Here is a 14405-nt window from a genome sequence, read left to right as displayed (position 1 = left end):
TTTTTTTTTTTTTTTTTTTTTTTTTTGAGACGGAGTCTCGCTGTGTCACCCAGGCTGGAGTGCAGTGGCGCGATCTCGGCTCACTGCAAGCTCCGCCTCCCGGGTTTACGCCATTCTCCTGCCTCAGCCTCCGAGTAGCTGGGACTACAGGCGCCCGCCACCTCGCCCAGCTAATTTTTTGTATTTTTTTTTTTTTAGTAGAGACAGGGTTTCACCATGTTAGCCAGGATGGTCTCGATCTCCTGACCTCGTGATCCACCCGCCTCGGCCTCCCAAAGTGCTGGGATTACAGGCTTGAGCCACCGCGCCCGGCCTAATAGAAAATTTTTAACGGAAGCACAGAGAGAGTTGGGGGAGGGAAGCAAAGCAGATTATGAAGGACATTTGGGGCAACATCAAACAGCCTGACAGTCGTGTTACTGGAGTTCCAGGAGAGGAGAGAGGAAAAGTGACAGAAGACATACTGGAAGAGAAAATGGATATGGATATATTCCAAAACTGATGAAAGACATTAGCCCACAGATTGAAGCTCAGTAAACCTCAATCAGAATTGAGAACTACACTCAAATTGCTAAAAGCAAAACATAAAGATAAAATCTATTATGAGCAGATAGAGAGAACAGATACTATATTTAAAAGAACATCAGCAAGAATTGTAACTGACTCTCATCAGAATCAATAGACTCAACAAGACAATGAATGACTTCTTTAAAAGGATTTAAACAAAAACTGCCATCCTAGAGTACTATGCCCAGTAAAAAATATTTGTCAAAAATGGAAATAAATTAAAAACATATTCGGAAATAAAGCTGAGGGAATTTGTTGTCAGCAGATCCACAGTACAAGAAATGCTAAGGAATGAGAGAGAAATGCTCAAGGAAGTTCTCAAAACTGAACAGAAAGGATCTGTTGTGGAAACACAGATATGTAGGAAGGAATGACAAACTCTAGAAAAGATAAATATAAAAGACCATGTATTTAGTTTTTCAAAAAACTTACTATTTTAAAGCAACAACGATAATAACTATTGGGGGATGTGAACATGTGAGGAAGGAACATAGATGACAACAGTAATATAAAGGGTAGAGGGAGAATTATATTCTATAAGATATTTACACTGTTGTGAAGTTATAAAATACTAATTCCATATGAATAGTAATAAAGTTATCTGGTATCTACTAAAATATAGTATAAGTATGGCTAAAAAGTCAATGGAAGAAAAAATAGAATAATAAAATCTTTCTTTAATGCCACTTTGAATTTATGGTAGTTATCATATACTTAAAATTTAATTTTAAACCTTGTGGTGTTTTTCCAACAAAAGTTTCTGTGTAACACAATTGCATTCAATTTGTCATGTAATATTTTCCTAGTATTGTTTGGGAATAAAAAGGCACAAACAGCTGAGGAAGCCTAAACTCCATTTTCTCCTAATATGGTGAGGTATGAAGCTGCCCATTAAGGCTCATCAAACTGTTGGATGGTCCTGAGGGTCAAAATTACATAATGTTTCAAGAGTGGAAATTCATGGTTCCTTCTCCACCCTGGGGTGAAGGAGAAATATTTGTATCTCTAACCAAAAATGTGAGAGCTCTTCCAAGTGCTCTTATCCCCAAAAATGCTGTCTGACTTCTTTGCCAAAAAAAAGTTGATCATTGTGATTAAAGGATTCTTTGGGTGGACTGTTTCAGAAGGAACCAGTGTGTTACTCAGCTGCTCATGACCAGTAATATTTCACATCTGTTCTCCCTGTCCCCAGCAGAGTTTTATGAAGCTCTCTTCCCTGAAATTCCATTAGTATACCCTTTGCGTGAATAAGAAACAAATGTACTATAATTGAAATATCATTATTAGCCCTAAATATATCTTCCCCTTGTCTTCTGTGATTTACCTATTATTTCACAAATGTCTTACTTATTCAAATATTTTCAGTGTTTGGGTATATCTGCTTGTTTGCTTAATTTCTAAGATCTATGATAGTATCCAGGTGCAGCCATTGAGGCGGTATTACCGTATTGGCTTGAAAAAAAATGTCTGCATGTTTTTGAGTCAGGAAAACAAAGCAGTTTATAGAACAATATCAGTATGATACAGATGGGAGGAAAAGACCTTCCATTTTTGCTTTATACAATTGTATATTAGACATATACACTTATACTGCATTATAATTTTAAAAATACGGTCCATGTCTACTATTAAGACTATCATTTTTTTATAAGTCAAGCATATTTATTTTTTAAAGGAATTAACCTAAAAAATCTAGAACTAAGAAAAGTGTTAGATATCCATATACTCTTTCTGAGTCTGGCACATGGAGGGCAGGAGGCTGTGTGAGCCATGGTAACTGATTTCATTTTTAAAAGAAGTAGGTGTTTATATACTAGTACTCTGAATTTGTTAGTGGTTTTCAGTATTAGTCTTATTGCAAAAGGAAGAAGTCTTCAAAGCCGACAAATAATAAAATTAGTAATAACAGTCTTAGTATCTTGTCGATTTTATAGGTATTTCACCTGCTAGAATGTGTCTTGACTTGTTGANAGTATCTTGTCGATTTTATAGGTATTTCACCTGCTAGAATGTGTCTTGACTTGTTGAACTATAAAGAATACGGTGAGAATTATCACCCAGTTATCAAACAAAACTGCCTAAAATTCTTATCCCACAACACATAAAAAATAAAAGTAGATATTTCATATTTTCCTGAAATGTTTTAGTTTAAAAAATAAATTGGCTATCTTGCTGTTCAGTTAATGTTCAAAACTAGAACTACAGTCAGATACTATGAAACGATCAATGATAAAATTCCAGAAATTGCTACTAAATTTAGATGCAATTTAGAAATCCAGGAGGATTCCTAGATGTGTACAGCTTATGAGCAAATAGAAATTTTGGGGTATTATCATGGAAACATTATTTTGCCTCTCTTTAGGTACTCTCGTGAATATAATGTGCTTTACATTAGCCATGGCTAAATTTGATAACAATCCACTGCTGCTCTGAATGTCAAAATATAATTGTCCTAAGTCATCATAAAACCCACAGTGGACGTTACTGTGCCATTGGCCTGGTTACCTCTTTCCACCTGGGAGCTCTTGTTTGAGTGAAACAGCCCATACATTGCTTAAGAGTTAGTTTCGGTCTTTTTGTCCAATTCCACTTGAACCCAAAGAGAAGAAGGCAAGCTTGGAGGAGGTTCTTGGAAAGGAGTTGCAAACCCACACCAACACGAAGTCCTCATTCCTCCCCACCCCATCCCACTCCTCCCCACTCCATCCCACTCCTCCCCACCCCATCCCACTCCTATCCCCTGGAAGTAGCCATTCTACTTTCTGTCTATGAATTTGACTACCTAGCACCACAAATAAATGAAATCATTTGTCTTTTTGTGAGTGGCTTTTCCACTTAGCACAATGTCTTCAAGTTTCATCCATGTTGTTTATTGTGTCAGAATTTCCTTCCTTTATACACATTTTGCTTGTCCATTCATCCATTGATAGCACTTGGGTTGCTTCTAACTTTTGGCTATTGGAAGTGGCCAATAGCCAAAACGCTATTACATGAATGCTCTTAGCATGGATGTACAAATATTCCTTTGAGTCCCTGCTCTCAATTCTTTTGAGTATATACCCAGCAGTGGAATTGCTGGGTCTCATGGTGGCTCTATTTTTAATTTTTTGAGGCACTGCCATACTGTTTTCCATTGAAAGCTTCCCCATTTTACATTCTCACCAACAGTGCACAAGGGTTGCAATTTCTCTACATGTTCACCAACACTTGTTATTTTCTGTTTTTTGTTTGTTTGTTTGTTTAATAATAACCACCCTAATGGGTGTGAGCAGCAACTCTTATGCCCTTCTCTGCCTTCACTATAGATAATATACAGAAACAAACTTTTACTGTGCATATTTTGACTAGTGTAAGCAACTTTGCATTTTATGAGTGTTTAAAAATTATTAAAAACATTTTCATGTTAATTCCTATATGGCTACGGAGTCATTATAAAGTACAGAGAATTTTTTAGCCAGGTGTGGTGGCCTGTAATCCAGCACTTTGGGAGGCTGAGGCAGGCGGATCACAAGGTCAGCAGTTCAAGACCAGCCTGGCCAACATGGTGAAACCCCATCTCTACTAAAAATATAAAAATTAGCTGGGTGTGGTGGTGGGTGCCTGTATTCCCAGCTACTTGGGAGGCGGAAGCAGGAGAATCGCTTGAACCCAGCAGGCGGAGCTTGCAGTGAGCCAAGATCACGCCACTGTACTCCATCCAGCCTGGGCAACAGAGCGAGACTCTGTCTCAAAAAATAATTTTAAAAAATTATACAGTATAGAGAATTTTTTTAAAAGGGCCACGACTGAGTGGAGATTATTCCCTCAAACCCATCTCTACCATGGTAATTCCACTTCTCCATTTAATTTAAACTTAATTAAACTTAAATTCAATTTTGTGAGTTTATAACATAAAAGTATAAAAAGTTTTTATTCATAGATATTATTCTTTCCTCAGAAAATCCATTCCTCGCTGCCGAAGAATTAACAGGATGCTCTCCAATGAATCCCTCCATCCTCCTGCCTTCAGCCGTTCCAACTCAGAAGCCTCCGTAGACAGCGCCTCCATGGAGGATTTCTGGCGGGAAATAGAAAGTATTAAAGAGAGCAGCATGGGAGGGCAAGAAGAGCCACCGCCAGCTGAGGTCACACCTGTGGATGGTAAGATACTGGATTTGTCTTCCTTTTTTTTTTTTTTTTTTTTTTGTGAGACAGAGTCTCGCTCTGTTGCCCAGGCTGGAGGGCAGTGGCCGGATCTCAGCTCACTGCAAGCTCCGCCTCCCGGGTTCCCGCCATTCTCCTGCCTCAGCCTCCCGAGTAGCTGGGACTATAGGCGCCGCCACCTCGCCCGGCCAGTTTTTTGTATTTTTTAGTAGAGACGGGGTTTCACGGGGTTAACCAGGATGGTCTTGATCTCGTGATCCGCCCATCTCGGCCTCCCAAAGTGCTGGGATTACAGGCTTGAGCCACCGCGCCCGGCCGGATTTGTCTTCCTATATGCTGACTGGCTTTCTTTCCTGCCCTCTATTATTCTGTTCATAGGCAGAAATCATCCCACCAGTAGTTTAACCAACGAATCAGCAACATCTGGCATATTGATGATCTACTCCCACTGATTGGTTTATATTACTGTACTGGCTCAGGGTGGCTTTTATCCCAGGTGACATGGCCCGAGGAGGGCTGGACCTCAACAAAAATACACATTGATGCCTTCTATACCGCTACTGAGGGATGCTGTGCCTATCTATTAGTTTGATTCATTACCATCAAGCAGATTGAGTATTCTAATTTCGACAGCTTTTACATTTGTCTACTCATTTGTTATTATTATTTAGAATAATTAATACCTGACTATTAATTACTATTAACTAGAGAGAGAGGAATTTTAGCAGTATAATTGTGAAGAAGAAAAATTTGACTTTAAAGCATTTACTAGTATTACTATATTAGATTGTCTTCTATTCCACCAAATAAAAGACATGTTGTTGTTTTTCCAACTTTTATTTTAGATACATAAGGGGTACATGTGCGGGTGTCTTACATGGTTATATTGCACTCAGGTAGCGAGCATAGTACCTGGTAGGTAGTTTTTTGACCCATTCCTCTTTCCTTACCTCAGCGCTCTAGTAGTCCACAGTGTCTCTTGTTCCCATGTTTATGTTTGTGGGTGCTTAGTGTTTAGCACCCGCTTACAAGTGAGAACATGCAGTATTTAGTTTTCCCTTCCTGTGTTAATTTGTTTAGGATTATGGCCACCAGTTCCATTCTCATTGCTGCAAAGGACATGATTTCACTCTTTTTTATGGCTGCATAGTATCCCATCTTGTATATATACCACATTTTCTTTATCCAGTCCTCCAATGACGGGTAGCTAGGTGGATTCCATGTCTTTGCAGTTGTGAATAGCATGGCAATGAAGATACAAGTGCATGTGTCTTTTTAGTACAATAATCTATTTTGTTTTGGGTTTATACCCAGTAATGGGATTTCTGGGCAAATGGTAGCTCTCTTTTAAGTTCTTTGAGAAATCTCCAAACTGCTTTCCACAGTGGCTGAACTAATTTACACTCCCACCCACAACAGTACTTAAGCATTCTCTTTTCTCTGCAGCATTGCCAGTGTCTGGTTTTTTTTTTTTCTGTTTGTTTGTTTTTTTGACGTTTTTGATAGTAGCCATTCTGACTGGTGTGAGATGATATCTCAGTTTGGTTTTGATTTGCATTTCTCTGATAATTAGTGATGATGAGCATTTTTAAATATATTTGTTGTCTGTTTGTATGTCTTCTTTTGAAAAGTATATGCTCATATTCTTTGCCCATTTTTAATGGAGTTATTTGCTTTTTGCTTATTGATTTGTTTAAACTCCTTATAGATTCTGGATATGAGATCTCTGTCAGATGCACAGTTTGTGAATATTTTCTCCCATTCTCTAGGTTGTCTGTTTACTCTGTTAATGGTTTCTTTTGCTGTGTAGAAGCACGTTAGTTTAATCAGGTCCCACTTGTCAATTTTTGTTTTTATAGAAATTACTTTTGGGGACCTGGCCAAACATTGTGCCAAGACTGATGTCAGGAAGGATGTTTCCTACATTTTCTTCTAGTGTTTTTATAGTTTGAGGTCTTACATTTAAATTTTTAATCCATCTTGAGTTAATTTTTGTATGTGGTGAAAGGTAAGGGTCCAGTTGCATTCTTCTGCATATGGCTAGCCAGTTATCCCAGCACCATTTATTGAATAGGGAGTCCTTTACCCATTGCTTGTGAAACTAAACGGAAGATGGAGGAGTAGGGAAAAAGCACCAGTAAACAGTATAATTGTCCTTAGTTCTCAAAAACAGCAAAACTACTCACAGTGGATTAAAAGCATAGGTCAGTCATCAATTCCAGGCCCTAACTATCAACAAGCAAATGTGTAAGACATCCAAAAAAGACTAAAGGTAGTTTAGTACGTATACACCTAAGAGTGTTTCCATTAGCCAGTGATTAACCTCAAGACAGCTGGCAGGATAAACTGAACGGTTAGAAAGTATTTTCATTCTTCATTCTCATTTCTGAGTCTCTTTCTCAGGACTAAGAAATCATTAAGATGTACCACCATTAACATACATCCAATATTACTTGAAGTAAAAAGCCCTGCCACACACTTAACCAAGAATCTATTCAAGGGAACTATCCTCCATCAGTGAAATGTATTCTTACTCCTATTACTTGCTTGCTTAGATTTTGCCTTTTCAGATCCAGAAAGACAGGAAGACACATAAAGGAAAATACCTATTATCCCCTACCCCCTTCTTACTATCTACCCAGCTAGCTAGCTGTTCATATTAAACACCACGAGTTCACAATGATAACCTCCAATTTCAATCCAGCTCCACAGGGCTTGTTGCTGTCTTCCCTTTTTCTGTATTTGGAACTCTCTTCTCCAATGATAAACCTGGCTCCTACTCTGTACTTTGTATTTACTTATTTGCTCAAACCTAGAATACACAGGAAATATTTTCAGGTTTGCTAACCTAACTGCTACAAAAGCAGACCTACTAATTACAGTTTGTTATTTATTTGCAGATTTTTTTCCTTGAAGCATTTGCACAGATCTTAAACATACAATTCAATGAGCTTTGACAATACGTGCACTCTTATAATCTCACGCTGATCAAGATAACATTTCAATCAACCCAGAAAATTTCTTCATGCTTTTACCCAGTCTCATGCCTCCCAATGACTTGCCAGCCCTGGCCAGAGACAACCATTGTTCCCAGTTTTTGCATCATAGATAATTTTGGGGTTCGGCTTCTTTCACTGAGCGTGTTTTTGAGATTCTAGTAGGATATCAATAGTTTATTTCTTTTTACTGTTAAGTAGTTTGTTTCAGTTTACTAGGGCTGCTGTAACAGAAAGTCCACAAAACTAGTGGCTTACGTAACAAAGTACCACACTAGTGGCTTAAAACAGCAGGACTAGCAGCGCAAAATTAAGGTGTCAAGCTGGGCCATGCTCTCTTGGAAAGTTCTAGGGGAGAATGCGTTCCATGTCTATCTCAGCTTCTGGTGTTGCTGGCAATCCTTGGTGTTCCTTGACTGTTGACAACACATTGTGCCATTCTCTGTCCCGTAGTTCATAGCATACTCCCTATTTTTGTCTGTGTTTCTTCTCCTCTTCTTATAAAGATACCGGTTATGTTGCATTAAGGGCCCACCCTACTCCAGTATGACATCATCTCAATTTTTTTTTCACTTCATCTATTATTTATTTGTGTTAGGAGCATTCCAGTTCCACTCTATTAGTTATTATAAAATATGCCATAGATTATTATTAACCATAGTCACCCTACTGTGCTACTAAATTCTAGATTTTATTCACCCTTTCTTTTTTTTTCTTTACAATGTTATAATGTGAATGCTATTCTTTTTTTATTATTTTTATACTTTTAAGTTCTGGGGTACATGTGCATAACGTGCAGTTTTATTATATAGGTATGCATGTGCCATGGTGTTTTAGTGCATCCATCAACCCTTCACCTACATTAGGTATTTCTCCTAATGCTATCCCTCTCCCAGCCCCCCACTCCCCGACAGACCCTGGTGTGTGATGTTCCCCTCCCTGTGTCCATGTATTCTCATTGTTCACCTCCCACTTTTGAGTGAGAACATGCAGTGTTTGGTTTTTCTGTTCTTGTGTTAGTTTGCTGAGAAAGATGGTTTCCAGCTTCATCCATGTCCCTGCAAAGAACATGAACTCATCCTTTTTTATGGCTGCATAGTATTCCAACCTCATCTTAATTATGTCTGCAAAAGCTTTGTTTCCAAATAAGGTTATATTCATAGATACCAGGGTTTAAGACTTCAGCATATCTTTTTGGGGGACATAACTCAACCCATAACAGTAATATTCCATTGTATGAATATGCCACAATTTTTTTTATCCATCTAATTTTTACTTTTAGCATTGTTTACAATTTTGCTTACGATGAATAATGCCGTTATGAGCAATCTTGTGGAAGTCTTTTTGTATAGATATGTTTTTATTTCTCTTGGACGTATGTATTTTTCATAGAATGTTTAACTACATAAGAAGCTGCCAGCATTTTTCCAAAGTAGTTGTATTATTTTACACCCCTTCCAGCAATGTATGACAGACAGTTCCATTTCCACATCATTGCAACACTCAGTGCTTTCATTCTCCATCATATGAGTGATTCTAGTGGATATGTGGGGTATCTCATTATGGTTGTAATTACATTTCCCTGATGACTAACGATGTTGAACTTTTCTCCTGTGCTTTTTGTCTTTTCATGCATCTTGCTTTGTGAAAACTCTTGCCTATTTTTTAAAACTTTTAAAAACTTTTTATTACTGTGTATTCTTGATACAAGTCCTTTGTCAGATATATTTATTGCAGATGTTTTCTTACTGCCTGTGACTTGTCTATTCATATTCTTAATGGGGTCTTTTAATTGGGTTTGCCTCTGTCTTTTCAGTTGTTGCTGGCATATAGAAATACAGTTAATTTTTGTATCTTGACGTTACAAACCATTACCTTCCTAAATTCATTTTCTAGTAGTTGTCTACTAGATTTCTTAGGATTATCTCCATAAGCAAAGAGGTCATTTATGAATAGAGACAGTTTTCCTTTCTGATATTTTGTGCTTTTATTTTTGATCTTGCCTTCTTGTACTGGCTAGGGCTTCTAGTACAAATTGAATAGAAGTGGTGACAGCACATGCATATCCTTGTCATGTTCCCAGTTTTATAGGGAACGGGTTCAGTACTCACCACTAGACATGATGGTAATTGTAAACTTTCTGTAAATGCTCTTTACCAGATAGCTTTCTATTCCTAGTTTTTCTGGCAGTAATGTGAATGGGTGTTAATTATATAATGTGCTTTTCTGGTATGTTGGTTCTTTGAAAACAAATTAATAAAATCTACATCTCCTTTTGTTTATGTTTCTGTGTTTAATCTGCTTTTTTCCTGTGTTCTTAAGATGGAAACCTAGACCATTAATTTTAAATCCTTCGTCTTTTTGAATATGTACAGTTCTTTATAAGCATTGCTATCACTCCATCCCACAAATTTTGATATGTTATATCTTGAAGTCTGCTTCGTCTAATAATTACATAGTCATTCTGGCTTTCTTAGGGTTTATAGGGTTATTCTTTGCAAGATATATCTTTTTTCATCCATTTACTTTCTACCTGTCTGTGTTTTTCTTCACAATTTCTTCATAGTTTCTATGCTTATGTTTCAGCTATATTGCTTTAATTGGTTTTGTTGCTGTTCAGGCATTTTAATATTCATCTATAATTTATCATAGTCTACTTAGATAAATACTATGCGTCTCTATATCAAATATAAGAATCTTGCAGCAGTAGAATTCCATTCTTCTTCCTGCCCGGTGCTTTGTACTATTGTCTTATGTATAGCATCTGCATACGTTGTACATACATCAATGCAATGTTGTCATTTTTGCTTTAAGATGTCATATGTACTTATAGTTTTTAAATTTTGAAATAATCCCAAATGGATAGGGAAGTCACAAGTACAATTTTAAAGACTGCTTGTTTCAGGGACCATTTGAGAGTAACTTGCCATCCTGATGCTCTATCACTCCCAAGTACTTTAGGTATTATATATATACACACACACACCTATATAGAGAGAAAGCCATTCCCTGTATAATCACAGCATACTATTAAAAATAATAAACTGTTTTTAATATATTATTATCATCCAATCCTCAGACTGCTGTCATTTCTATATTACCTTTTATGACAAAAAAAAAAAAACCCTCTAGTTTAGAATCACTTGTTATGTTTAATTGAAAAACATGTTTCTCTTTCTTCTCTCTCTTTCTCTCTCTCTCTCATCTTTATAGTCTGGAACAGTTTCTTAGCCTTTCTTTGAATTTTATGACCTTGACACTTGAAAATTATAGGTAATTTTATAGATGCTCCTCTGTATCAGACAATTTGGGTTTGTGTGATGTTTCCCGATGACTTAGACTCAGGTTATACATCTTGGGCAAGTTGTGATATTGTGTTCTCATGGCAGCCTGTCAGGTGGCTCATAATTTTAATTTGTTCTGTCACTGATGATGTCCACTTTAATCAGTTCTTAAGGTGGTATATACATGCAGGTTTCTCCAATGTGAACTTAGTCATTTCGTTTTTGTAGTTACTGTTTTCTTGGAAGGTGCCTTCACACTATATAAACATCCCACTCTACACCAAATCATTTCTTTGTATCAGAATGGACTCCTGGTTTATTTAGTGGGTTTATCTTTTACTGGCATTCATTTCGATGCTCAGATTTCCCCACATTTTATCTGGGAGTCAGTTAGGGAATATATATGGAGACTCCAAGCATCCCATTTAAAAACAGCTGCTGAAAGCTGTTTTTAACTAACCAAGATTACAGATGTTGCATAGAGCAGGGCAAACAGTGGAAGTTATGAGTCAAGTGAACTGTGGGAACTAAAATGAACTCCCTTTAGAGCAGGATAAGGAATACAGCATCTCCAGTAGGGCACTCTGGAAGCTGTTAGTGTTAGAGTGATTTTAAAAAGCAGAATTTTTTTTTCTCCCAAGGAGTTGATAATGTAGTGGAAGAGAAAGTAATTAATGAAATAATATAAATATATTTGGAGGAGAAAACTACTTGAAGGAAGAAGAAACAGCAGTGTTAGGATTGATAGCAGTAGGACATGACCTTATCTGATGGGTGCAGGGAAAAAGAGACTTTCCTGAGAAAAAGATGGTGAAACTGAGATCTGAAAGATGGGTGTCCAGTAATTATGAGGTCAAGTAGAAGGACTGACATGTCCAAAGACCTTGTGACAAAATAGAATGTTGAGCTTTTGAGGAATCCAAAGTAGGCCAGTATTGCCAGAGAACAGGAGAGGAGTATGGTATAAGCGTGTCCAGAAATGTAAGCAGTTTCACATCTTGTTGGCTATGTTAGGGGTTTTCTTAGTCATAGGAGCAGAGAAAAACTGTAGAATTATTTTTGTTCATTTGAAAGGGCTCATTTAGTTATAATATGGATAATAGATTAGAAGAGGATCAAGAATGGCATTGGAGGAACTGTTGGGGGTCTATCACAGCAGTCCACGAGAGAGAGGATATAGCTCTGACCTGGGTCATGGCAGAAGATATAAAGGAAGATGGACATTTTGAGCAGTAATAAGGGGGCAATATGAAAAGGTCTTGGGGATGTGTTGGAGTTGATGTGTGAAAGAGAGGGAGATGTCAAGAATGCCTCCTGGGTTACTCTCTTGCCTAATTACATTGGATGGTGAGTTTTGTTTGTTGAAATACAGAATCCTGAAAGAGACCTAGAATTGGGAGTGAGAAATACAAGTTCAGGTTTGAAAACAGTGAACAAGACATATGAATGACAGAGCCAAGTGGATATTGACCAGGCAGTCAGATGTATGGAATGGGAATTCAAAGGAGTTCTCTGTGTTGAAGTTATACATTTGGCAACTGGTGTGAGCAGCCAACAGGAGTAACACTGATATCTGCCCTGGACATTTCTTACCTGTGGAAAACATGCATCCTACTTAGGCTGCAGTTTAAGGACTTAGACCATCCTCACCTCCGATTTATGTCAACTCCAGTCCTACCAAGTACTCTTTCCTCCCACTCTGTCATTACTCCTTACATAGGTGGAGGAGAAAAACACAACTTTTTAAAATTTTAATATTAACATATTAAATATTAAATTGTACACTTTGTCTTCAGAAATTAAAAGCTTATCCATAGCTTAAGGAAGAGCTCCATGTCATAACTCTTAACCTAAAGGGCTTATGATTTAAATTACGGCTGCCAATCATAAATTCACTTTTCATTTTTTGTTAAAGGGACAGCTTACGAAACAAATGAACAATTAAAATAAGATAGCAAATTAAATATTGGCCTAGCTAAGAAGCTGGGCCTGTAAGACACATTCAAGGGTTTGTTTATACACCAGTGATGCAATAATGTAAGCAGAATCCAGTACTCCTAGACTAATGCCTTGGCATGCTGTTTACAAATTAGTCTGATCTGCTCTTTCAACAACGCTCATTTGGGTAATGCCTCCTTAGCACAGTTCCCAGAAACATATATGTGGTAGATTTTCTGTTACAGGACACTGTTATTCTGATTTCCTTATATTTCTATATATTGAGGAATTTTACGTTTTTGAATTTTCTTCTGAAAAAAGCAATTAATATTCAGAATAAGGAGAAAGGTGGGAGAATGAACATCAATTGAATACCGACTTTGTTCCAGATTCTTTGCTACCTGTCATAAATACATTGATTTTTTAAAAATCCTCATAGGCCCCTAATCCTTTTGTTATTATTACTCTCACTGTTGTGTTTTTCTCTAATTTGGTCTTGAGGTCTCTCTCGGGTGAGTGGCTATAAACTAATCCTGCTCTGATGGAGCTACAGGGGATTTGGTCACTGATGTTTGCCTTTCAAAGGATACCTCTTTATCCTGGTGGGTGGCCTAATACCTTTGTGTTCAACCCATGACCGGGTGTCCCTCTCACAGGAATCTCATTTGTACTGGCAGATGCTATAAGAGAGCCCTGACTGGAAATAAGCTAGGTTCAGGTGTATTGGCCAGGTGAGACACAGAGGAGGCAACTCCGCAAAACACATGAAATAAGAGAAAGGACAGATCTCCGGGAGAAGACGGCAGCTCGTTTCTCAGGGCCAATGGGAAGGGGCAGCTGTCCAGGACACTTGCAATCAACAAGCAGGCAGGGAGCAGGAAAGAGTGAGAGTGAGTGAGGGACCTGGGGACCAGAGCCTCAATTAGGATCCAAGCATTACCCAAGCAGGTTTCCCACCAGGAGTCCTAACTGGCAGGTTTAGAGCAAGCTGGGAGTTGCGCTGTGATGGAGAGGTGCTCACTGCACCGTATCTGCGCAGTTCATGTAGGGGGTGTGGGTTCGAGGGATGCGTCAGGCAGGTTGTATCCAGCTGTCTCATAGGAAGTCATCACCAAGAGGTGATTGTATCAGGCAGATACCTGGATCTGCTCTGTGGAGGAATTGGGAGGAGTTGGACACCTGGAAACCACATCAAGAGTGACTAAGCCCTGCTTCTGGTATGAGAAAGTTAAGCCCATATTCAAAAGGGATGCAAAACAACGTAAAACTATAGAGGTTCACTATGCTCATTTTGCTGAGAGGACACTGAGGTCTCGAGATATCATAAGACTTAGGAATCAGGCAGTTGGTGAATGGTGGCCCTGGCATTTGAACCTCCATGTGAGTGATTGAAAAACCAATTTGTATTCCATTAAATCATGGTTTTTTTCTATTACAGTTTTACTTTAAATATTCATGTTTTATCACTTTTTGAAAT

The 14405-nt window shown here is 37.9% G+C and overlaps 1 protein-coding gene across 1 annotated transcript in view; it reads left to right on the top strand.

Moving 5' to 3' along the window:
- Positions 1-14405, top strand: part of ARHGAP28 (Rho GTPase activating protein 28) — a 199798-nt gene that overhangs the window by 104689 nt on the left and 80704 nt on the right. The window contains exon 2 of the mRNA XM_025365097.1: positions 4505-4707. Coding sequence (XP_025220882.1) covers positions 4505-4707 — 203 coding nt within the window. The remainder of the gene's footprint in view (positions 1-4504; positions 4708-14405) is intronic.

Source organism: Theropithecus gelada, chromosome 18 (genome assembly GCF_003255815.1).
Source record: "Theropithecus gelada isolate Dixy chromosome 18, Tgel_1.0, whole genome shotgun sequence".
Lineage (NCBI taxonomy): Eukaryota > Metazoa > Chordata > Mammalia > Primates > Cercopithecidae > Theropithecus > Theropithecus gelada.
This window is presented reverse-complemented; position numbering and strand designations above follow the sequence as displayed.